This window comes from Lipotes vexillifer, unplaced genomic scaffold (genome assembly GCF_000442215.2).
Source record: "Lipotes vexillifer unplaced genomic scaffold, Lipotes_vexillifer_v1.1 scaffold1012, whole genome shotgun sequence".
NCBI lineage: Eukaryota > Metazoa > Chordata > Mammalia > Artiodactyla > Lipotidae > Lipotes > Lipotes vexillifer.
Genome location: NW_006775534.1, coordinates 915,720 through 942,506, shown reverse-complemented (window position 1 = coordinate 942,506; position 26,787 = coordinate 915,720). Strand labels below are relative to the sequence as shown.

The 26,787-nt window shown below is 40.4% G+C and overlaps 1 protein-coding gene across 1 annotated transcript in view; it reads left to right on the top strand.

Annotated features, from left to right (window-relative positions):
• Positions 1–26,787, top strand: part of ATP9B (ATPase phospholipid transporting 9B) — a 225,279-nt gene that overhangs the window by 26,494 nt on the left and 171,998 nt on the right. The window contains exons 5-6 of the mRNA XM_007449962.1: positions 9,171–9,279; positions 26,243–26,301. Of these exons, the coding sequence (XP_007450024.1) occupies positions 9,171–9,279; positions 26,243–26,301 (168 nt within the window). The remainder of the gene's footprint in view (positions 1–9,170; positions 9,280–26,242; positions 26,302–26,787) is intronic.

Below are 26,787 nucleotides of genomic sequence, written 5' to 3'. Positions count from 1 at the left end.
AGGGAGAACACTGAAGCTTACACCACAGTTTTAAAAGTTGATTTTAAAGCCACACAGCCATGGAGAGGGAACATAGGTGACTTTTCCTTCTTTTTTTTCTCTCACTTTTCTGCTCATTGGAGGTAACCTCTATTCTGAATTTGAGATTAAATTGCTGTGTATCTCTTAATAATTTTGCTACTTATGTTTGTATTATTAAAACAAGATGCACTGTTTTGGCATGCTTTAAAAATTCTATGTAACATTTGTCTTACTCTAAGTATCCTTTTGTAACATGCTTTTTTGGCTTTACATTGATTTATAAAATTGACCCATGTGGACACACATATATCTAGTTCCTTCGTTTTTCTTCTCTAAAGTATTCCATTGTGTGAACGTATCACAATTGATTTGTCCATCCTCTTGGGAAAGGAGACTTTTAGGTTGTTTCTAATTGTTCTCAGTTACAGACTGCTGCATGATCAGTCGAATTGTGTGTTATTCCTTACACACTTGTGCCAGAAATTCTGTAGGCTGTATGTGCCCTCATTAAAAGTGCTGGGGCTTCCCTGGTGGCGCAGTGCTTGAGGGTCCGCCTGCCGATGCAGGAGACGCGGGTTCGTGCCCCGTTTCGGGAAGATCCCACATGCCGCGGAGCGGCTGGGCCCGTGAGCCATGGCCACTGAGCCTGCGCGTCCGGAGCCTGTGCTCCGCAAATGGGAGAGGCCACAACAGTGAGAGGCCCGCATAACGCAAGAAAAAAAAAAAAAAAAAAAAAAGTGCTGTTTATTTTGTCCATTTTCTAATAAAAGCAGTCTAGCATTACAGAAATTTTAGAACATAGAAAATATACTTGCTAATGCTGAAAACACAGACTTATTTATGGTTTTCATGTGTTTATTTCTAGCCCCTATTTTCTATTCCTAGCAGTATTTACCATTTAAATACTACTTTCTACCTTGGGTTAAATTAACTTTAACTCAAACAATGAGTATCTGAGAACACAAATTCTTCTTAAAAATCTAAAGTAAAATATATTCATTTGTATCTTGCTTTTGTCTCTGGCCTTTTAAACTCTGATTTAACTAGCTTTTAACCAAAGAAAATGTTCTATTTTGATGGATTCTTTTTGAAGAATTCAGTGTTATCTGTTCACAGATTTACCTTGTTGGCCAGGCTTGGACTGAGTGCACAGCATACATGGGCCTCTCTAGTTTCTCTGTTCTCTTACGAGAGCTCATTTCCAGTTCTAGCTTGGATTTTAGGTCCTTTAACGTGAATTCTCAGGGTTTTTTTTATCATTTTTTTTTTGACATGAGAAATAAACTTTATTGTATTTAGATAAATACCTCAGTACGAACCTCAGTATCCACATAAGGGGACCATTATTCTGCTGTGATTATGTGTTCGTGCTCCAGAGAGCAGAGAAAAGCCCCTCCCCTTCTTCCACTCGGGCGCGGCTCGACTCGTGGGCAGGCGAGCGCTCCCCTGCTCTGCTCTGCTGGCCGCCACACCCTCAGACCTGGGTTCCCACCCTTCCCTCTGCTCCTCGGTTTGGCAGCAGCCACAGGTGATGCCTTTTCTCAGAAAACACATAATGAAGGTTTGTTAGTATCTTTGCTTGCACTTTTTATATGCATTTTAACCTTTGATTTGGCAAGAATCTCAAAAAGTTGATGTGCGCATTAGGCTCACTTTTGAATCCACGAAGCTGACTTAGGGTATATTGGTTCTTTGATTCAAACTCACCTCAGAACACCTTGTAAATTTTTGAAAATTTAGATACCATCTGTAGAAGATCTTTTTTATTAATCTGGGCAAAGTTAAAGAACCTTTAAACTAAATCTAAATCTAAAATATATATTTTTTTTTTTTTTTTTTTTTTTTTTTTTTTTTACCAAGGGAAGTATTCTTGATTTCTTCCTAAGCCCTTGTTCTTTCTATGCCTGTGTATCTTACCCTGTCCCATGCCCAGGGCCTAGAAGAGCAGGGATCTTTATATACACATTGAAGCTTTTGACATCTTTTCTCTGCTTGCACTCTAAGGTTCTATAAGTTGCCCAAAAGAGGAATCAGTTAGCATTTGCAGTTTTCTCCTAGCCAAAAACCTGCCGGTGAAGCATAAAAAATTTTAAAGCTGGTGATGATGAAATCTTATGTCTGATGTCCACTCATTTTAAAGAAAACAAGTTAATGCAAACTTAATCCCTCTGCTCTCTATCTAAAATTAGGATGTTTCTGAAAACAGTGATAGCTTAATTAATAATCTTTCTATTTCAATTACTCCTGGCAGTGTTATTTCCTGGCTTCAGCTCTGAACTAATTTCTGTTATATTTTGTTATATAATAGGAAGAGTAAATTGAAAATAAAGTGATTTCATTACACTGTATCAGAATGAACATTACCTTTCATACTGTTCAGATTTCAGAACACTTCTTCAAGGCGAAGCTGCTGTAATCAGAGTAACAAAATGGATTGTAATCATGCTTCTATCAAAATTAATAAGGTGGAGTAGATCTATCCATACAAAAGATTTTTAGATAAAGGAAACATGGATTTTTAATCTGTACATCTTCCACATAAAATATCTTCCTGGTGCTCTGTTAATACATAATTGGAAACCAGATAGGCTGTGTAGGTTGGAAATCAGTCTGTGGGGGACTCTGATTTTCAGTCTGATTTTAAAATCCTTCCTTCTATCCACCCCGTGAATTGGAGGTGTGGGCAAAGTATGAAAAGGAGAAAACAAAATCAATCATTTGGAATCCTGCCATCCAGAGACAACCACTGTTTACATGATCTTTGTGACCCTGACTGAGTTACTTTTTCTTTTTGTATTTCAGTTTCCTTATTTGTAAGTTAGAGCTAAAAGTACACATCTTCTAAGGTTTTTGTGACATTTAAAAGGTAATTCACTTAAAATATGTAGGAGTGTCTGGCGTATAATAATCCCTCAAAGGTAGACTGATGTGGTAACATAATAAAATCTTTTTTCTCTTTACTAAATTATATATTGTTTTGACACTCACTCCATATGGTTCCTGGGTTATATGGAGAAATAGAAAAGAATCCCACTTTGTGATGTAAGATTTCATCACGGGCTGTGGACAGGCCATGCGAGACATTCTTGTCATCAGTGCTGATGCACCAGTGCTGTTGATTCTGGGGGACAGCATGTCACTGTGACCCTCTTGTGTGCAGTTTTGGTTTTTTTAGGTAGCAGTGCCGTAGCCGACATCTCTGACCTGGTGGGTGCTGAGGTCATGGGCAGGCCCAGCTGCTCCTGCAGGAGACTTGTGTATCCACATCTTCCCTAAACCACCCATCTGTTATGAGCCCAGACCTCTTCTGAGGTCTTAACCTCAGAAGATGTAAACGTGAAAGGTAGAGGCCCATTGGTTGTAACTCCAGTGGTCAAGAAGGAAACGGTGACATCAGCTTGCCTTTCCTTTGATCTGTTTTATGTTCCTAGGCTGGTCGCTCGGCGTCTTCTCAGAATATATGTGCTAGAGGTGGGCATGACGGTCTGGGAGGGACCCCTCTTGGCTGTTTCTGGTCCTACCCGTCTATTATGTATCCAGAGGAACCTTAGACTTGGAATGTGGCCTGGAGCAGCTTAGAGTTGTCAGTAGTCCTTGCCTGTGACCGGGACTCTGCTTCCTGTTTTTAGAAGTTGGGACCTGCCCCTCTTCGGTGCATCTTCTCTAATATCACATTAGAAGAGGGAGCTTACTTTCACTCCTTGAGTTCTTAGGAGCACTAGGAACTAGCACATTTTTTGTGGTTTATAAACTTAATAAATTCAGAGTTAAATTTTGCTGTCTTTAAGCCGTAGGTTTAAAGGGTAAAAATTAGATTCATCTGGAGAGTTTAAATACCATTTGCATGTCGGGGTGGGGGAGGGGGTCAGTTCCCTGGAGATTAGAGGTAAAGGTGCATATTTCAGGTAGGGCCTGAGCAAACCTGTGTTGCAAACAATTGTCTGAGTGATTCCGATACGCCTGTCTGATAAAAAGCACTTCTTTAAAAATACTGTCTTCCTTGTATAAATGAAGCATTCCTGACAGTCATTCTCTTGTCTCTCAAGGTGAGTCAGTCACAGGTAGAGTTTTAAGAAATTACTTCCACACCATCACATGAGTCTGTAACAGTAAATATTCTCCCACACGAGAGTGGCTGCATAGAACTGTATTTTTTGGATTCATAGATGCATATTTTTCATGTTACTGAAATTGTGACTTATAACCGGTTTATGTATTTAAAGTGATATTGTCTTCCCACCAGGACTGTTACTAAATTAATAATGATGTATCTTTTCAAAAAAAATAAACCTATCTATTTATGTATTTATTTATTTTTGGCTGTGTTGGGTCTTTGTTACTGTGCACAGGCTTTCTGTACTTGCGGTGAGCAGGGGCTAGTCTTTGTTGCGGTGCGCGGGCTTCTCCTTGCAGTGGCTTCTCTTGTTGCGGAGCACAGGCTCTAGGCGCGGGGGCTTCAGTAGTTGTGGCACGCGGGCTCAGTAGTTGTGGCACATGGACTTAGTTGCTCCATGGCATGTGGGATCTTCCGGGACCAGGGCTTGAACCTGTGTCCCCTGCGTTAGCAGGCGGATTCTTAACCACTGCGCCACCAGGGAAGTCCCAATAATGATGTATCTTAAAATCAATAGCATCTTTGAATTAGGGAAATAAAATATTTCATCATATAAGAATATCATAAATTTCTTATTTGGACTTTCAGGTTTCCAGTTTTTTCATATTCAGTGCTGGGATCCTTGATTTTGTTTTATTTTTTTCTTTAGGCTAAGTTTCTAGAAGTGAAGCTGCTTGGTTAATATGTGTATAAATTTTAAGGCTTTTGATAATACTAAATTTCTTAAAGCTAATTTTTTTGATATTTGATGCTTTTATTTTATTTTTGTCTTACCTTTGCTAACACTAGCTCTAATAAAATGATGAATTTGCATTCAGGATAAGAGTAATTCTCTGCCCCCAACTAATAGTTTCTTTGATGACCACTGTATTTCATCACTGCTTTGTCATGACAAGTTACCAGCTTTGGAGAAGCTGGCCATTTGTCCCTAGAGCACATACTTCCCTCTAGTATGGAGATACTTGGTCATAATATAGAAATCTCTCTTGTTCTTAAAATTTTGTACTTTGCACAGCTAACATACTTTTAATGGTAAAAGACTGGATGCTTCCCCCTAAGGTCGGCAGCAAGACAAAGATGGCTACTCCCACTGTTCCCATTCAACATTTTATTGAAGGTAAAATGAATAGTGCAGTTAGGCAAGAAAAAGAAATAGGAGGCATCTAGATGGAAAAGAAGAAAAGCTATCTGTCTCTATTCGCAGATGGCATGATCTTGTATGTAGGAAAATCTAAGGAATCCATGCACACACAAAAATATTGGAACAAGTTAGTGAGCTGTAGGGTACAAGATAAATACACAGAAATCATTTGTATTTCTATACGCTAGCAATGATCATCTGAAAATGGAATTAGGATAACAATTCTGTTTATAACAGCATCAAAAAGAAAAAAAAACGAATAGGTTTAGCTAAAGTGCATATCAAAAACTATAAAACATTTTTGAAAAAAATTAAGATCTAGGTAAATGGAAAGTCGCCTCACATTCAAGAATCGAAAGACTTAGTATTACATTGACAGGACCTCCAAACTGATCTACAGATTCAGCGCATCCGAATCAAAATCCCATTTGGCTTCTTTTGCAGAGGCATTGACAAGCTGATTCTAAAATGCATGCAGCAGTGGCAGGGTCCCAGGGTAGCCAAAACAACCTAGAAAAGTCGGTCAAAGTCGTAGGACTCACACTTCCCCGTTTGAAACTTCTTACAGAGCTGTAGTAATGAAGAGAATGTGGTACTGGTAGAAGGATAGGTATGTAGATCAAAGGATACAATGGTGAGTCCAGACATAAACATTTATGACAAATGGATTTTCAACAAGGTACCAAGACGGTTCAATTGAGAAAGAGTAGTCTCCAACAGATGGTGCTGGGACGTTTGGACAGCACGTGGGAGGGAATGAAGTTGGACCCCTACCATAGCACACACAAAACGTCACTTAAAATGGATCATAGACCTAAATGAAGCTGAAACTGTAGGACTCCTAGAAGAAAGCATGGAAGTAAATCTTTGTGATCTTGGACACTTAAAAGCCCAAGTGACAAGAGAAAAAACTTGAGTAAGTTGGACTTCATCAAAACTAAAAACTTCTGTGCATCAGAGGACACCATCAAGAAAGTAAAACGATAATCCAGAATGGGAGAAAGTGTTTGTAACATCATATTTGTAGGTCACATATTTGACAAGGCACTTGTATCCAGAATGATATAAAGGGCTCTTCCAACTTAACAATTTAAAGATAAGTTGACCCAGTTTTAAAGTGGCTGTAGGATCTGAATTAACATTTCTCCAAAGAAGATATACACATGGGCAATAAACACATGAAAATTGGTGTACTCGCTTTAGAAAACAGTTTGGCAGCTTGTCAGGAAGCTAAACGTCGAGGTTACCGAATCACCCGTAATAGGCAAATCCACAGAGACGGAAGGTAGATTAGTGGTTTCCAGGGCGGGGACCGGAGGGGGAATGGGGACTGGTTGCTGTTGGGGTTTCTTTTCGGGGTGATAAAATAAATAAATAAATATGCTCTAGAACTCGATGGTGGTGACAGAGGCACAGCTCTGTAAATAAACTAAACAAGTGACATGCATGCTTTAAAAGCATTTTAGGGTATGTGAATTAATCTGAACAAAACTGTTACTAAAAAAAAATGTGTGCTAAAGGTCCTGCTACGTGAGGGTCACGCTCTGCCCATCGTCAGCTGTCTTCAGGCGGTGATGGCAAATCCCTGGCACGTGCCGTGCCTGCCTCTTCCTCTCTGTGGGTGGGGCCCACTGGCAACTGCTGTTCATGGCTTCTCTTTCTGATTCCAAGAGTAGCTTTGGAATACTTCTTAAAATAGTGCTTTTAGCAGCCACTGGAAAGACACTGGCAAAGACCGGATGGGAGGTGTCATGCTGTTGCAGGAGACTGCTGATAGTGTCCTGGCGTTGGAGGATAAAAGCGGCACTGAGTGGGCCATGAGGCTAGAGGTCTGTCCTTAAGGCTGTGCTTTAGCGAAGGAGCGTAAACAGCGGGGACTGTTGAGGTTTCAGGCAGTGAATTGATGGGGCCCATCCCTGGAGGAGGATTTTGCCACATATTTGTCAAATTTATATTGCAGAAGGTACTTTGGGAACTCTGTGGAGGGATGACTTTGAGGGGAATGAGGCTAGAGGTGGGAGGCTGGCCCAGTAGTGATGGTGGCCGTGAGAACCAAGCGGGCCTGGGCCAGGCTCCCACATCGCCGCTGAGAGTGGTCCAGGCCTCAGGCGTGTTGGGAAGCACAGTCAGCAGGTGGTGATCCGTGATGACACTGAGAGTCAGAGAGCAGTAGTGACGCTGCTTACAGGTGGTGCCTGTACCATGAACGTCAAGACTGAAGGCTACTGGGTGAGTGGAGAACTGGGCCATGTGCACTGAGCCTGGAGCCTCATACCAGCCGTCAGGCACAACTGCTTAAAGAGGACTGCACTTCAGTAAACACAAGAAACATTCTCCGGAGGCCTACTTACTTTAGCCTATTGGTTAGACAGAAAAAAACCTATGTACAGCTGATTCACTTTGCTGTACGGTAGAAACTAATACAACATTGTAAATCACCTGTATTCCAATAAAAATTAATTTAAAAAATATAAAACAATAAAAGCGGGATGGTGGACTTCCCTGGTGGCACAGCGGTTAAGAATCCGCCTGCCAATGCAGGGGACACGGGTTCGAGCCCTTGTCCGGGAAGACGCCACATGCCACGGAGCAACTAAGCCCGTGCGCCACAACTACTGAGCCTGCACTCTAGAGCCCATGAGCCACAACTACTGAGTCTGCGTGCCACAACTACTGAAGCCCGCACACCTAGAGCCCGTGCTCTGCAACAAGAGAGGCCACCGCAATGAGAAGCCCGTGCACCGCAATGAAGAGTAGCCCCTGCTCGCCGCAACTAGAGAAAGCCGGCGCAGCAACGAAGACCCAACGCAGCCATAAGTAAATAAATCAGTTAATTAAATTAAAAATAAATAAATAAAAGCAGGGATGGCAAATCATGGGCCAAATCTGGACCTCCCTCTGTTTTGTACAGCCTGAAAGCTAAGAATGGCTTTTAAACTTTAAATGTTTGAAAAGCATCAAAAGCAGAATAATATGCTATGACATATAAAAATTATATAAAATTTAAATTTCAGTGTCAATAAACAAAGGTGTTCTTTTAATTAAAAAAAAAAACCAAAAACAATAAACCTGGAATAAGAGATTATTGTACTTTCAATGGAAATTCATCCAGTGTTGTGTAATTTACGTGGTACGCTGGAGCATGTTTGTCATTAAAATGAAGCCTACTGAAGAGGTCTCTCTTTAATCATAGGGAACTTGACTTGAAGAATATTCTTGTATTGTGTGTCAGAAAATACGTGTGTAGCCTTTAAAAAAGATGGACGTTAGCCATGTGTTAGTAACAGATTTCACAATAGATTACAAGTATACAGAAGTTTTATTTCGATAGAATCAAACTCATCTGTTCAGGGTTTTGCTTAACAAAATGAGAGAAGAAGAGCACTATGGCCATAGCTGTGCTCTCAAATGCACTTGCATTAATGCTTGATGTAAGGAGGTGGATGTGTAAGTGTCATGTATGGGAATTGTTTTGTGTTCCTACGTGCTTTTATTCTATCAGAGAGATTTGAGTGACATAAGATTTTTATGTCAGTCTTTGTTAATGTGATATTTGAATGCCTGAGTGTTCTAAATATAATTCATGGGTTTATTGAAGATTAATTTCTTTTTCTTTGGGTTATTAAATATTTTCTGGTGTTTAGCTTGAAGTACATATTAAGGTGTGAATTTTTTAAGTTTTCTGGGGTATAGTAAGAATTGTAAATCTTTCACTATGCATTACTATGTTCCTTTTGTAGTGTTTGTTACTTTTTGTCTTTTTTCTTTTCAATTATTGTATATTTTACAACTAATATAAATTGAACGAAAAAAAGTAAAGCTAAACAGTAAAAGAATTTTCCCTTTTTGTTGAAGTCCAGGTTTCTCAAATACTTTGTTTTATTTTGTTTAAAGGGGTTTGTCTTGGCTGTTACTATCATGAGGGAAGCAATTGATGAATTTCGGCGTTTTCAGCGAGACAAGGAAGTGAATTCACAACTATACAGCAAGCTTACAGTAAGAGGTGAGCAAGACACTTTTAATTCAGTTTACCATTGTTTAATATAATCATCATTTTAGAATTAACATAAATGTAAGAAAACACGTCTTAATTTTGTTACTGAAAATAGTATTATGCGGTTGTGTGTTGTCTAATTAATTTTCTTATAATAATATAATGCATATAATTTCAGGGTAGCTTTTTATTCATTCTCTAGATGCTTGGATGTATGTGTTTATGAATATTAATATATATACAAACCCTTAAACACATGCATGCACACATACATATACATAAATATTAATAGTTTTAGAGTGCGCTCTGTTACAGTTTGTATATAATGCACGTGTACTAGAGACACGTGAAACTCAACTGGCGTGTACACATTGTCTGTGAAGGGTAGTTATCACTTCCTCTAAAGTCTCTCTTTGCTTTATATCTTAAACACAGTCATTGAGGTCAGACATCTGGTATCTTGGCCTTAAACTATACTTAAGGAAGAGGGCTTTGAGCATCCGAAACAAATGTCATGGTCCAAAGTGGTAACTGATATGCACCGATCTCCCTGTAACGTTCATGTAAGGCTTTAACCCTCGCCCAGTTTATGTTCTTGAGAGTTGTTTATTTGGTTTTTCAGTCCATTGTAGAAAAGGAGCAATGTATTAGGGAGAGAGTGGGTGAAGCTATTACAGGTAAGCATTATGACAGTAGAAAGTGACAGTTAAAAACTAAATGGATATTCATAATGACTCAGAGCCTGTTTAAAAATGGAGAGGTTTAGAGTGGAGTTTATGTCTTCTGTTTATACATGGACATTTGTACAATGAATTATTATTATTTTTTAATTGTCCAAAAAGTGTTTTTATGCTTTATTGGGGTATTTTCACATAACATAAAATTCATCCATTTAAAATATACAGTTCAATAGTTTTGGGTGTATTCACAGAGTTGTGAAAACATCACCACCATCTAATTTCAGAACGTTTTTAACATTCTAGAAAGAAGCTCTGAATATCTGTTAGCAGGCATTTCCCATTCTTGCCGCTTCCCTATCCCACTCCAGCCCCAGGCAACCGCTGATCTACTTTCTATCTCTATGGATTTGCCTGTTCCAAACATTTCATATAGATAGAGTCATGTAGTGTGTGGCCTATTGTCACTGTTTTCTGACACTTGGCATCATGTTTTCAAGGTGCATTCATGTTGCAGCATATACCAGTACTTAGCGTCTTCTTGTTGCCAGGTGATATTCTACTGTATGATGTATCATATGGATGGACATTTGGGTTGTTTCCACTTTTAGGCCATTATAAATAATGCTGCTGTGAACATTTGTGTACAAGTTTTGTGTGAACATTGTTTTTATTCCTTTTGTATATATACCTAGGCATGAAATTACTGGATTGTACAGTAATTCCGTGTTTTTGAGGAATTGCCAAACTATTTTCGTAATTGGCTGCACCATTTTACGTTTCCACCAGCAACGTGAGAGGGTTCCAGTTTCTCCACATCTTCAACAACACTTGTCTCTCTTTTTGACCGTAGCCATCCTAGTGGGTGTGAAGTGGTATCTCACTGTGTCTTCGGTTTGCATTTCCCTAATGACTAATGATGTTAAACGTCTTTTCATGTGCTTTCTGGCCATTAGTATATCTTCTCTGGAGAAATGTTTATTCACATTCTTTGCCTGCTTTTAAACTGAGTTACCTGTTTTAATTGTTGAGCTGTGGGAGTTCTTTGTATATTCTGGATTTAAGTCCCATGTTAGATATATATGATTTGGAACTATATTGTCTCATACTGTGGGTTGTATTTTTTCTTTCTTGATGGTGTCCCCTGATACACAAAAGTTTTTAATTTTCATGAAGTCCGAGTTCATCTGTTTTTTTCTTTTTGTTGCTTATGTTTTGGGGTTGTATCTAAGGAACAGTTTGCCAACCCAAAGTTACAACGATTTACTTCTGTATTTTCTTCTAGGGGTTTTATAGTTTTAGCTCTTACGTTCAGGTCTTGACCCATTTTCATTTTGTATTTTGTATGTGATGTGGCTTCTCATCCTTTTGCATGTGAACAACAAGTTACCCCAGTATCATTTGTTGAAAAGACTGTTCTTTCTCAATTTAATTGAAAAATTAATTATTAAAAAGCTTTAATGCTTCAAGTGTTGGCATGGTAGAGGAAAGGTGTTGTGGAAAATAGGGTAAGCTTTAGCTCTGCGGAAAAGAATCCGCAGGGTGGCCACGTGGATTAGGTGTGACTTCGGTTTGTCTGTTTTGGAATACAGTGTAGGTTCTGGCTTATGTGTGAAATTGTTTTGTGTTGTGGAATTTGGGCTGAGCAGAGATTTGTTTCTGGGCACGAATTGTATCATTCACAAATAAACGGTGAGGTGATGTTAGCAAAAATGACAGAGTACGCAGCTCAACAAATCAAGCAGAAAGTGGCAGAGCTAACTTCGTCAGAACTCTGGAAACAGTCAAAGTTTACAGCATCCAGGTAAAGGCCTCCTAAAAATCGTAGGAAAGCCTTTTGGTATTTTCACCTGCCTTTGCTCCACCTGCTCCCTGTCCCGGCAGCCGCCTGGAAGACAGCAGCAGCCATGTTCCCAGTCTGGGCTCTGGACCCGGCCCTGGAGGGCACAGAGCAGGACGAGATTGCAAAGTTTTGTGTCTGTCTGTCTAACCTGTCTGGGGGCTACTTGAAGGACTGACCCAGTTCACTCGCCTGTCTTTCACCTAACCTGGAATTCAGGGCAGGAAGGCTGAAAAGCTGCAGGCGTTTCTTCTTGTGTAAGGCTCGGGTACAGCCGGAGTAGCCAGGCAAAGATTAGTTGGGGTTCACACACGAGAGTGTCCCTTCCAGGCAGGAAAAGATGCGAGAGAATCCAAAGTGCCCCTGTTTGCTCGGGGAATTTTGAAAGCTACATTCAAGGCCAGAGCTGGATGCAAGCTCAGAAAAGGCCTGAGAAGGTCTTTTGCTTCTGACCAGTTTCTAGGCTCAGGACAGGCGGAAGCGAAGGCTGAGGCAGAGTTATTAACAGCCAGGCTAAGCGACGGGGTCCCCAGCAGAGCCACAGTCTGCAAAGGCTGGAAGAGGCTGTTCTTCCTTTCTGTCTTCTTTCCTCCCTCCCTCCCTCCTTCCCTCCCTCCCTCCCTCCCTCTTTGTCACCATATGTAACAAAGAATACATGCTTCACAAAAATAGTTTAGAAAAGTCACTAAATATACATGGCTATAGCATATACCAAGCAGCAAAACAAACCCAGAAGAGGGGGGAAATAGCTCATTTCCTGGGTTACCAGATTATAATACTCAAAATGCCCACTTTTCCACAAAAAATTACAAAGCATGCAAAGAAAGTGTAGCCCATTCACAGAAGAAATTAACAAAAATTGTCTCTGAGGAAGCCCAGACATTGGACTTGCTAGACAAACACGACGTCATCCGCCTCAGATATGTTCAGGAAGCTAAGGCAAACAATGGACAAATTGCTAAAAGGTACCAGAATGAGATGTTAACAGATGGAGAATATCAGTAAAGGTATGTAAGTTTTAAAAAAAGAAGTAAGAAATTCTGGTGCTGAAAAGTACAATAGATGAAGAGAGAAACTCACTAGAGAGTTTCAGTAGCAGATTTGAGCTGTGGCAGAAGAAAGAATCAGTGAGCTTGAACCTAGACCACTTGAAATTATCCAGTCTGAGGAGCAAGAAGTAGAATGAAGAAAAATAAACAGATCCTAAGAGACTTGTGGGGGAGCATCAAGTGTACTAAGGTACATGTGATGGGCATCTTAGAAGGAGAGGAGAGAGAGCACAGAGAGAATACTTGAAAGAATAATGGCCATTAACTCCCCGAATTTGAGAAAAGACGCAAATCTACACATTCAGGAAGTGCACTGAACCCCAGAAGGATAAATGCAGAGATCCACACTAAGACACATTACCATCAAACAGTTGAAACCCCAGGACCAAGAGCACACCCTGCAAACGGCAAGAGAGGCGGCTTAGCACATGCAAGGGGTCCTCAGTGAGGTGAGGAGCCATCTGCAGGGGGAAGTGGGGTGATGTTTTTAAAGTTGGAAAAGGAGAAACCGTCAGCAGAAAATTCTATGCTAGTAAAACTATCACTCAAAAATGAAGGCGAAATTAAGATATTCCCAGATAAATTTAGAATTAAAAATAGGGACTCAAACACAAATACACATATACCCCTGTTATCACGGCACTGTATACAATTGCCAAAAGGTGGTGATGACGGTCCAGATGTCCATCAGTGGGTGGATGGATAAACAAATTATGGTCTCTTCATACATTGGGATATTGGGATATTATTTAGCTATAACAATTAATGAAATGCTGATACATGATAGAATGTGAATGAACCCTGAAAATACTATGCTTTGTAAGAGAAGCCAGACACTAAAGGTCATATGTTGTATGACGTCATTCTTTTGAAATATGCTTAAGAGGTAAGTTAATAGATATAGAATGTAGATTGTGGTTGCCGTGGCCTGGGGAAGTAGGGAATGGCAGCTGCTTAATGGGTATGAGGTTCTTTTGTGGTGATGAACATGTTTTGGAACTTGATAGAGTTGGTTGCACAATACTGTGAATGTACTAAGTGCCACTGAATCATTTACCTTAAAGTGGCTGACTTTATGTCATTTTCACCTAAAATAGTATAAAATGATGAGGAAGACAGACTGGTATATGTCTTTTACAGTTCTATAATGTTTGAATTCAAAATACTCTAAAAACAATTTCAGTGGTTTCATTTCAAATGCAAGTGAAAATTCACGTTTTTTTAAAAAAATTGATCCTCATTGCCTATGATCTGAGAAGTCGACATTTCCCATGTAGATAGATGTCGGTAGCAACAGATGCTCTTTTGGACTTCCGTGTGTGTCAGAGCACTTTCCCTGTGCTCATTCACATAACCACCGCCCAGGGGTGGCTGGTGTGGTCTCCAGTGACGATGAGAAGCCTGAAACTCATGCTAAATAATTTGCCCTAAGTTGCCATCCTTCTTGGCAGAGTTCGTATTTGAACCTGGACCCTCTGACCTCAAATTCAGTGTTCTTTCAGCTGTGGCACATTGCTTTGTGGCTGGTTATTCTGATGTAAATGATTGATAAGCATGTGTAGCTTATTATTGAGTATAGTTTAAAATTTATTTTTTGAATGGCATTGATTTCTTTCTGTGATTTATTGTAGTTTGTTGTATCATTTTACAGCATGTGAACTTTTTATATTTAGAGTTCTCAAGCACATTTTTGTAGAAATACACTGAGAAAATGTTCTGTGTTGTTATTTTTTTCTTTTGAAAAGGAAAGCCACTTCCACTGTTAAATATGCTAACGACTTGAAGGTTCTGTGTTTGGAAGCAGAGAATATTTTAACTCTGGCATATGACCTTAGTGAACACTGAATGATTTTTAGTTTGCTCTTTATTTCATTGCCTGATAAGTTGCTTTTCTTGTGTGGGAATTTTCCATACCTGTTGCTGCTACCTTCCTTCCTTTCTCTTTATGACTACTTGTACTATTCATTATCTCCTAGTGAATAGCACCAGAGGCAGAGGCAAGGAAGAGAAAATAAAATAGATTTTCCTACTTCTTGGCAGCTTTTGCAAAGAGTTTGAATTGTGTGGCCATTCTGATTCTTGGAAACAATGCGGTTTTTTTCCCTTGTTGCTAGGGAGTCATGTATAGATTGTATACCTTGTTTGTAATCATCCAGATGGCTAGTTCACAATTCATTTCCACAGATATTTACTAAGTACCCACTATGTGTTGGGTACCGTGATAACTTGATGAAATTCAAATATGGATAAGTCCTGAACTAAGCTTTTTAAAGAGCTCATGCAGTCAGTATTCTAGCAGATAGGATCAATTCAGAAGTCTTCGTTTGTGTTTTCATCAGCCGCCGGATCTCAGCAGGGCTAAGTTACGTCAACCACTATTAGTGTATTTCCCAAATTTAAACCTAAAGCTAACATGGAAGTTGACATTTAGAAATGAAACTTGAATTAATTTTGTGCTGCTGGGTCCTTCATACGGCTCGTGATGATTATTTTCCAGTATATCTTAGTTATTTCTTTTTTATTTTTTAATAAATTTATTTATTTTTATTTATTTATTTTTGGCCGCGTTGGGTCTTCTTTGCTGCACGCGGGCTTTCTCTAGTTGCGGCGGGCGAGCGGGGGCTTCTCATCGCAGTGGCCTCTCTTGTTGCGGAGCACGGGCTCTAGGCCCGCAGGCTTCAGTAGTTGTGGCTCGTGGGCTCTAGAGCACAGGCTCAGTAGTTGTGGTGCACGGGCTTAGTTGCTCTGCGGCATGTGGAATCTTCCTGGACCAGGGATCGAACCTGTGTCCCCTGCGTTGGCAGGTGGATTCTTAACCAGTGTGCCACCAGGGAAGTCCCTTAGTTATTTCTTTTACTAGTTCTGGCGTTTTGTCGTTTAACATGTTTTCAAGTATTCAAACATAGGAGAGAGAGAAAAATGTCTGTGACTTGAGCCTTATGTAAAGTACTTGTGTTTGTGTGTTCGTGTGTGTGTGTGTGTGTGTGTGTATTTGTGTGTGTTTGAGAGAATGTGAGAGAGAACATTTGCATATTTACATGTCTCCTGTGGTCCAGTTTCCTTGCCAAAAAGGAACCTTATCTGTGCAGAGTATAGACATTCTTTATTCCTGTGTATTTTAGCATCTTTGATTCATATTAACAACACTGTGTTGTCCCACACTTGTTAACATCTTTATTGGGGTATAATTGCTTTACAATGGTGTGTTAGTTTCTGCTTTATAACAAAGTGAATCAGTTATACGTGTACATATGTTCCCATATCTCTTCCCTCTTGCGTCACCCGCCCTCCCACCCTCCCTATCCCACCCCTCCAGGCGGTCACAAAGCACCAAGCTGATATCCCTGTGCTATGTGGCTGCTTCCCACTAGCTATCTACCTTACGTTTGTTAGTGTATATATGTCCATGCCTCTCTCGCTGTGTCACAGCTCACCCTTCCCCCTCCCCATATCCTCAGGTCCGTTCTCCAGTAGGTCTGTGTCTTTATTCCTGTCTTACCCCTAGGTTCTTCATGACATTTTTTTTCTTAAATTCCATATATATGTGTTAGCATACGGTATTTGTCTTTCTCTTTCTGACTTACTTCACTCTGTATGACAGACTCTAGATCTATCCACCTCATTACAAATAGCTCAGTTTTGTTTCTTTTTATGGCTGAGTAATATTCCATTGTATACATGTGCCACATCTTCTTTATCCATTCATCTGATGATGGGCACTTAGGTTGTTTCCATCTCCGGGCTTTACTCTGTTTTTTTTTATGCTAAAAAGATTTTTATGGAATGTCGAATGAAATTTTGTCATCTTTTAGTGAAATTGACTCCATTGGTCAGTAATAATCATTCCTTGAAAATCAAGAGATTTTAAAATCCCTTGTTAGTGCCTTTTACATATTGTCTGTGCAATATGTTGCTTTCACTAAGTCATCTTTCTTGTCTGTGGTCTGAGCAGCATTTTAAAATACTCTCTTCCATATGTATATGTATAACTGATTCACTCTGTTATAAAGCAGAAACTAACACCATTGTAAAGCAATTATACCCCAATAAAGATGTTAAAAAAAAATAAAATAAAATAAAATACTCTCTTCCAATGCTCATTCCAGAATATTCAGCATACATATTGCATTTTTACTCTAAGTAACATTTATCAATCCATTACTATATGTCAGGCACAAACACTTTACATACACTCCCTCATTTATTGGTTCTCTGAGGCTGTATCATGGTGGACACGTATCCTCAGGACTGGATAGATAGGCAAGAGTGGATGTACATACTCATTATCTGCATAACTGGTATTTTTTCTTAGGTCACCCTAAGAGGACCTGTATGAATTCATTTCTTCATGATATTAAGCATTTAACATTTTTTATTGCATTGTTTGGAGATTAGGGCCTGGAACCCATGAGACATAACTTTAAAAATTACTTGCTTGCACAGGGTACCTTCTCACACAGATGGGCATTTCGTGTATGTCTGGATGCTGGTAGCATCCTCTGCTTCCCTCTAGTGACTGGCATTACTGTGCTGGTTACCTTTAATGACTGGACTCCCAGCCACACGTTTTTTAAAATTTCCAGTTTGGTGAAAAATGGTCTCATTGTGTTTGCTTGCTATTTATCTTTTAACACTTCACTGTTTGTTTCTTATCCTTTATGGAAGTTTATTCCCCCGTTGTTCCTATGTTCATCTTTACCTTATAATTTCTCTACTAAGATAAATTTATCACATGTGGCAAATACTTTTATCTTGTTTAATTTTTTTTTTTTTTTTTTTTTTTTTTTTTTTTTTTGCTGTACGTGGGCCTCTCACTGCTGTGGCCTCTCCCGTCGTGGAGCACCGGCTCTGGATGCGCAGGCTCAGCGGCCATGGCTCACGGGCCCAGCCGCTCCACGGCACACAGGACCCTCCCGGACCAGGGCACGAACCCACGCCCCCTGCATCGGCAGGCGGACTCCCAACCACTGCACCACCAGGAAAGCCCTAATTTTTTCATTTTTTTAAAGATGTAGATAAATTTATATTTTTCATGTAGGCATATCTTCTGATCCTTTTCCTTTGTGGTTTTTACCTCCATCTTAGGAAGTCCATTCAATACCAATATATTATGTGACTATTTTATTTTATTTCTTTTAATTTTAAAAGATTTATTTATTTAATTTATTTAGTTATGGTTGTGTTGGGTCTTCGTTGCTGTGCGCGGGCTTTCTCTAGTTGTGGCGAGCGGGGGCTACTCTTCGTTGCGGTGCATGGGCTTCTCATTGCGGTGGCTTCTCTCATTGTGGTGGCTTCTCTCATTGTGGAGCACGGGTTCTAGGCGCGCGGGCTTCAGTAGTTGCAGCATGCGGGCTCAGTAGTTGTGGCTCGCGGGCTCTAGAGCACATGCTCACTAGTTGTGGCGCACGGGCTTAGTTGCTCTGTGGCATGTGGGATCTTCCTGGACCAGGGATCGAACCCGTGTCCCCTGCACTGGCAGGCGGATTCTCAACTACTGCACCACCAGGGAAGCCTTTTTTTTTTTTTTTGCGGTACGCGGGCCTCTCACTGTTGTGGCCTTTCCCGTTGTGGAGCACAGGCTCCAGACGTGCAGACTCAGCGGCCATGGCTCACGGGCCCAGCCGCTCCTCGGCATGTGGGATCTTCCCGGACCAGGACACGAACCCATGTCCCCTGCATCGGCAGGCGGACTCTCAACCACTGCGCCACCAGGGAAGCCCTGTACTTGAATTTTTACCCCGTTTGCAATTTCACATGTAAAAGTATGTATTATATGGAGAAGGGATCTGACTTTTTTTTCTCAAATGGTCAGTTAGTTACTTTAAAACCAGTTATTGAAGTTACTAACTTCTCTCAGATCTTTGAGAAATATGTTAGATCTTTGTTTTGGCCCTTTCCTCTAGTTTCTGTGTTCTTCCACTGATTCATCCAAATTTCCATGCCAGTCCCATACCAGTTTTAAATGTTCCTTTACAGTACATTCTGGTATCTTGGGAAACCTCTCCGTTCCTCCCTCCTCCCCTCCCTCCACCAGTTATTTTCATTGTTTTCTTGTGTTCTCTGAGAAGCATGAAACGCTCTAAATATAAGAGTCCTGGGAAACTTTCTGTCTGCTCGTGACTTAGGCCAGTGACCCCTGGCCCTCCGGCAGCCTCACAGCTGTCTTGCCGCCTCCATCTGTGGATTTCTTCACTGTCTCGAAGTCTCCACACGTAGGTGGATTGAGAAGTAAACCACTGTCGTGTGGGTTATGTAAACGTTAGCGGAAAAGAGAGACCAGGGACTGTCTTGAGCTAGGTTTGCTCACACCTCTCTCCATAGTAACATGACCGTACACACTCAGGTAGGACATTTGGGGTTTGTCCGTGGGGTGAGTCCATGGTAGAGGGAGACTGCTTTTTTTGTACTGTTTCTGATTTTAGTGATTGAGAGTCTTAGAACTTGTTAATTATGAACCATTCATATTAACAGTATTTTGTATCTTCACCTTTGATAGATATTTAAGAATCCTGTGTAACTATAGGAAACAGAATAGAAATTTATTTTATGCAAACAGCAGAGGGTTTAATGAACACTTTGGAGTGTGTCCTCTCTTTATTGATACCATATAATTTCTATTTGTATCTGTTAGTTGGTAAAATATCTAACGTTTGAGATACTTATTAAAATTTTCAAACTATTGTGATTTTATGCAAAATCTTTTATCTGGTGAATGCAGTGAATTACTGTTGATACTTATTTCAGTGTTTGGTTCTGCATATAGCTTTAGGCAAAAGCATGTGCTCTGGCTGGCTATAAAGCCTGCCTGATAGCCTCCTCTGACAGCCCCTGGAGTCTCCCTTGGCAACTTGTATAGATAGCTCGGACTCCCTTAGCCAGTAAGAGGCTAATATAGTTTATCCGGTGAATAACATTCAGTGTTTTATCTTTAAATATTTCTTATCGTAGTGTAGTATTTCATTATTCCAGTATTCCTCTGAAAGCTATTCCAGCTCTTTTTTTACTGATAGTAGAGGAAAAAGAATTGATTGTGTTTAATTTGAGCATCTTAATTTTTTGTTGTTGCTTAAGAATGTTATTAAATAATACATTGGTTATTGCTAGTGAATGTTTTTAAGAGTGAAAATTGGTTACTTTTGGCAAGATGCTTTATAATTCTCACCCCCAGGCTGTAGTATTTCTTTTTTTTTTTCTTATTTCCTAGTCTGTAATTATACAGTCTATTTGTTGTTGCATTTTATTTCACTCTGCCTTACTTAATCTTGCTAGAATATAAGCTGCCCATTTTGTTCCCACTTATGTCCCCGGCCTGTACTGGGGGAAGGGTGTCCACGTGCCCTTGAGTTAATCCTGACTTCCTCTGGCACCCTCAACTTCGTCAGCTGAGGTCAAGGGGAAGCCTGTGCCCTGCCCAGCTTCAGCCGGGGTAAAGATGGGGTCCTGGGCTCCCCGGGCCTCTCAGCCTGAGTGCAGTCTCGGCCTGTGTACCCCAGGACTAGCCTCACGGGACCTTCATTTTTGTTCGTGTCTCAGACTTTAAAATCACTCTTCTTCTTCTGCGTTTTAATCACCACGAGATTCTGTACATCTTCATTCTTAGCATTGCCCTTTTTACACTGTGCCTTTGGAATTCTGGTTTCTTCATCACCTGAACCTTTCCATCATCAGACTCCTCTGAATGTGCCTTCTTGCTTTCATTAAAATGTGGCTCTTCTCTGAGGGTCCTGCTTCCCCTGCAACTCTCCTAAATGTTTGCTGTTTTTCTCCCATAATCTTGGGGCCACTTGACCTGGAATTAGAGTCCTTCTTATCTTTGTAGCTTATTCTCTCTTGCACCTTCCTCCGGCTATTTTTCAACCGCCAGTTCATTGATCTTACACCGTTGTGCTGTTCCTTGCCCCTTTGATGTTCTAGTTGATGAAGTCCAATGTATCAGTTTTTTCTTTTATGATTGTGCTTTTGGTGTCCTATCTGAGAACTCTTTGCGTAAACTCAAGTTCACAAAGATTTTCTGTTACATTTATTTCTCTGATGTTTCTTCTTCTAGAGGTTTTTTAGTTTTAGGATTTGCATTATATGACAGGTCTTTTGAGTAAAGTTTTGTATTGGTACAAGGTGTGCGTGTCGTCGTTTCTAGCACCAGCTTTTGAAAAAGTGATCCCTTTACCAGCACATTGGCTTACACTTCTGTCAACAGTTAGTTGTCTTTCATGTGTGGGTTTATTTCTAGACTCTCTCTTCACTCTGTTGATCTGTTTGTCTCTCTTTATGCTAAAACAATGGTCTTTTGATTACTGTTGTTTCATAATAATTCTTGAAAGCAGTAGCGTTTGCCCTCCAAGTTTGTTTTTCCTTTTTAAGAGTTGTTTTGGCTAGACTAGATCCTTTGTATTTCCATGTGACTTTTATAAATTTCTTTATTTATTTATTACTTTTGGCTGTGTTGGTTCTTTGTTGCCACATGTGGACTTTCTCTAGTTGCAGTGAGCGGGGACTACTCGCTGCGGTGCGCAGGCTTTCCATTGCGGTGGCCTCTCCTGTTGCGGAGCATGGGCTCTAGGCGTGCGGGCTTCAGTAGTTGTGGCACGTGGGCTCAGTAGCTGTGGCTCGCGGGCCCCAGAGCTCAGGCTCAGTAGTCGTGGCTCACGGGCTTAGTTGCTCCGTGGCATGCAGGGTCTTCCAGGACCAGGGCTCGTACCTGTGTCCCCTGCACCGGCAGGGCAGGCAGACACTTAGCCACTGCGCCACCAGGGGAGTCCCTCCATGTGACTTTTAGAATCAGTTTGTTTCAAAAAAGCCTGCTGAGGGCTTCCCTGGTGGCTCAGTGGTTGAGGGTCCGCCTGCCAATGCAGGGGACGTGGGCTCGTGCCCCGGTCCGGGAAGATCCCACATGCCGCAGAGCGGCTGGGCCCTTGAGCCATGGCCACTGAGCTTGCGCATCCGGAGCCTGTGCTCCGCAACGGGAGAGGCCACAACAGTGAGAGGCCCGCGTACTGCAAAAAAAGAAAAAAAAAGCCTGCTGGGATTTTGATTGGGATTGCATTGAATCTATAGATAAATTTGGGGGAGAATTGACTTTTTAATAGCATTAAGTCTTCTGATCCATGAATGAGGTATATCTCTTCCTTTATTTAGGTGTTTTAAAATTTCTCTCAGCAATAGTTTGGGTTTTTTTCAGAGTATAGGCCTCTCTCTTAGTATAATATGATGTGATATAATATAATATAGTATAGTATAAAACTTATTTCCCAACTACCCACTTCGCTTCATAATCTGTTTTAAGTTAGGCTCCTACCTCCACACCCATTTAAAATGGTGAGAGAGTTGGGGGAGAATGCCATTCCCACCCAAATAATGAAGACAAGCCCAATAACCTGCTGATTTCACGGGTGGTGGTCTGCCCAGGAAGCAATACCTGTTAATCCGAAGTGACCTTCTCGAGGGCTCCTTATATGCGATCAAGTGCTTTTCTAAAAAGTTGCTTAATTATCTGTTACTCTTATCTCCTTGTGTGTGTTTTGTTGGGAAGTAAGTAATTAATACCTTTTCATCCTTATTTGGTGATGTCTGTGTCTAGTTAGATGTGGTTTTTATGGTTATGCTCTCTTTAATCCATTCCAGCATTTGGCCCATTTTAACTGATTAGGAGTAGAATGGTTATCAACTCCTTCTTTTCTTTTAAAATGGGTTAAGTTTGGATATGCATTTGCGAAGAACAAACTAAATGTCCTAAAAGTGCACAGGATCTGAAATTTGGTAGACACTCAGGTGTTTGAATATTTATAGCATTATAACATTTTAAGCACATTGTGTAGCAGTGTGTATAAAATCCTGCTGATGCTTATACAGGTTACAGAAGGCTTCATGGGGTTTTATTTGCTGTGCAGTTAAGGAGGTCTGGGGAGGGAGGGATTTCAGTCCAAAGGAGCAGCAAGTGCAGAGAACCTGTAAGAATAAGCAAGGGCCTCACACGGTTGTCGGATAAGGTGCCAGACTAAGATAGAGCAGGAGCAAAGGGAAGCAGACAGTAGGTAAAGCCAGAAAGTTAATTTGAGATCAGCTGTGAAGAATGTGTATACATGCTGCAAATTTGATTATCTTCTAAGTAATTGTCCAGTAATGGAGGGTTTGGGGTGAGGATGAACATAATTCTTAATTTTTCAACTAGTTTGTTTGGAATTATGGTGAATTCGGAAAATAATATCAGTGGCGACCGTTTAGTTGTGTCTTGTTTCTACAGGTGATGCTGACGCGTGGCAATGAGAGTGGTAGACAGGGCGTGTGGTTAGACACTCTGCAGGAAGAAGAGTGGCTCTTGGAGTGAGTCTTGATCTGTCTTCGGAGGAGCCAATAAAACTTGGTTCATGGGGCAAGTGAGCTAAATGTTTGGCTCCCGTGAGAAGGCGCACATAAGCCACCATACGTTTGAGGCATAGTGGCAGGGAACGCTTATTGCTAGAAGAGGGATTTAATGGAAGGATTTACCTGCAGTAGTTTAGAGAGAGGAAAGGACTGCTGTTACCTTACTTGGTAATAGTCACTATTCACTGTTTCATCAAAAGAGAAAGGCTGGTAAGGTACGACTTCCTGAGTACGTACTTGACAGTAAATGGAGTAGGATATTTTTAAGGAATACTGTCACTAGGTTTAAATACTGGTGTACACATTGAAGTATCTTTGTTACTATATTTAGAACTTGCTTCTATCAAGTGTAGCGCTGAAGTTACTAAATTTTAAATGCCCATTCAGTAAACACTTTGTGTTGTTGATGGTTCCATTGGTTTGTGAGAGCAGGTGGCCGTTGTGTGTCTTCTATGTGCTGTGACTTGTAAAACTTAAGGAATATCTCTTGTTACCAGTCTGTTCCAACTCTGATATTAGTATGTTGCTAGCTAGGATCAGCTGTCAGTTCAGCTCACAAGGGGTGGCCAGAAATCAAACCATTAGTGGAGGCGTGGACTCTGCAGATTAGGCTGCGGAAGGTCATGATGCTGGGCTGTCATTGCTGGACAGGTGCATGGGGAGTGGGTGGCTTTCCTCCATCTTTTCTGTCCGATGCCTTCGCTGTTCTTTGGGAAAGAGAACAGAGAAGAAGTCCATGAGTTCATGTGACAAAGACTGTAAAGGAAGTGCAGGCAGTCCCCTGAACACAAGATCAGAATTATTGGAGAATTCAGAACTGTTGAACAATTTGACCAGTTCTTCAAAATTTAGACATGTGTACTTTGAACAGATAAGTGAGGCAGATTATCATACTGATTTGACACTGTGCTGTGTTTAGCCTTCTCGTATTTTGTTCATGTTGTAATATTGTGTAAGAGTTGAGAACTTTCAACAGTGCATTTTACCATAAACTGTTTTACTTAAACATGTAATTGCTAGTAAGTTCCATAGAAGTGAATAGTGATCACAATTAATGCCTTAAAAATTAAAGGCTATTGGGGCTTCCCTGGTGGCACAGTGGTTGGGAGTCCGCCTGCCGACGAGGGGGACACGGGTTCATGCCCCGGTCCGGGAGGATCCTGCATGCCGCGGAGCGGCTGGGCCCGTGCGCCGTGGCCACTGGGCCTGCGCGTTCGGAGCCTGTGCTCCGCAATGGGAGAGGCCACAGCAGTGAGAGGCCCGCGTACCGCAAAAAAAAAAAAAAAAAAAAAAAAAAATTAAAGTCTATTAAATATAAATTGTGTCTATTACCATGTGAGAGAATAATAAATCTCTCAGAAATGTAAGGTCTTGATTAAGGAGTCAAAAAAGGATGCGTTTTTGTTTCAAAATAGTTTAAAATTATTTACATTTACTGTATCTTATGACTGCAACCATTTCTTTTTCTCTCTTTTTAAAATGTGTCTATTAAAATGTAAAAAAGCAGAAGGAAGGAAAAGTGGATTGGAGAGTAGGAGAGAAAATAAAATTAAATGATAAGACAGGAATTCTGCCGAGTTCAGGCTCAGGGAGTATGAGATAAGCAACATGTCTTTACTGCCTGATGCTTAGCTATAAAAAACATAATAGTGGGAGTACAGACCTGAAGCTTGAAGTGACCAACTGAAAAAAAAGATTTAAAGTAGACATTCTTTTGCAAGTATGTTTTTTGGCTACTAATTGATGTACACTTATCACAAGAAAATATCGTAGGATTTGCTTCACATGCAATTCTAAAGAACTTTGCTATTTTATAATATGAATAAAAAGTAGCTTCATCTCCCCCCTGAAAAGTTACTCCAGCCCTTATGTATTTATTGTATAATTGAGGAACATGGAAAAATATAACAGCAAAAATATAATATTTACAAAACTTTTTGATATCCTCAAAACAAATTGTTAGGAACTGGTATGGTTCTATTGAAACTCAGCTGCTTTAAGAGGTATTTAGGAAATAAGGCTTTATAATAAGTTGAGTTGGTCTAAAAGTCAGTGTAATGACTGGTAATGTTAGTGTTTGATCATGTAGTATGAACTTAGCTCTTGTTCTGTTAGCTTTCAGAATAAACTGAATGTAAAAGAAGTGGACCTTTTCCCATGTCAAAACAGTAGTTACAAAAATGTAAAGGCAGATCCATAAGGCTGTTGCTGGGTTCAAAAGGGAGATGGGCAGAGGGAGGGAGACCAAGGTAGGGAGGTGGGGAGAGAGGGAAGGAGGGAGAGAAACAGAGGGGCGAAGGGAGGCAGGGCGGGAGGAGACACAGGGAGCGAGAGCTGAACCAAGTCTTGTTGCTGCTTCAGGACGGTGTCTCCCATTGTCCACGCCAGCTTCTCCCCTTCTCTCTGTGGCACTAACATGATGTAGATGTTGTGTGTTAGATTTTGTAAATGATTACAGTGCACTAGATACTAGAGAGACAGTTTAAGAATTTACACAGTATACCATGTGGAAGCATCACTTTCTGTGTAAATCTCTAGACCTTAGTTTTCAGTCCTGACCTGTGTCTGTAAAGCTACTAGTGGAGGGTGATTTTACATGTAATTTTCTTCGTTTCTCTTTTCTGTCAGTTATGTGCCAATCAGTGCCTCCACAACATTAATGTAAGGATTTTACATCTCCATGCTGCTCAGCTTCAGTCATCCAATTATTTTATTTAGTGATATTTTTGATCATCTGTAACTTGACTCAGACCTGAAATAATGGCAGATGTGGGAAGAACTTTCCAGATGGAACCCTCTTCCCCACTCTCGCACGTCTTTTATTGGGGGATAGTTCATTGTATTGGGGAGTTCACTAGAAGTAAATTTTCAGTGGCTGTGTCTATCTGAAATAAATTTATTTTGAAAGTGTAAGTATAGATAAATTTCTAAAGTGTTATTTTTTTCTCCCAAAGTTATTTCTAAAGTATTATTGGTCAACTGAAAGTTTAACTCTGATGCGCTGTTACTTCCTTGAGTTGATTATGCTTCTTCTTTCTTTTAAGGTAAAGTGCAAGTTCAGAGTTCAGACATACAAGTTGGAGACCTCATCATAGTGGAAAAGGTTGATGCATTTTTAATATCTTTTAGACATGTATATGCCAGTTATGAACATTTAGCCTGATTGCAAGTAACTTTTGAATCTGAAGGAAATTGTTTGAGACATCTATTTTAAATCTTAACATCTTTGTGTAAGGTTTGATATATGTGAAGAAAAAAATACAGGTTTTTGTATAGTCTGTTTTGCTAAAGTACATCTCAGTGTGTGTAGGTAGTCATATTTTGTCTAAAATAAGACATGTTAACTCTATATTGTTGCATTATCAGAATTATATCTTTTGACCAAAGAATTATATTAGTTAGAACCTATTTGTAATGGAATATGTTTCAGTTTCTAGAGCTTCTTTTTACAGACAGATAGATATATGTAATTATTGGATATTAATTCTTATGGCTTAAAAACTTAACGAGGGGGCTTCGCTGGTGGCGCAGCGGTTGAGAGTCCGCCTGCCGATGCAGGGGACACGGGTTCGTGCCCCGGTCCGGGAAG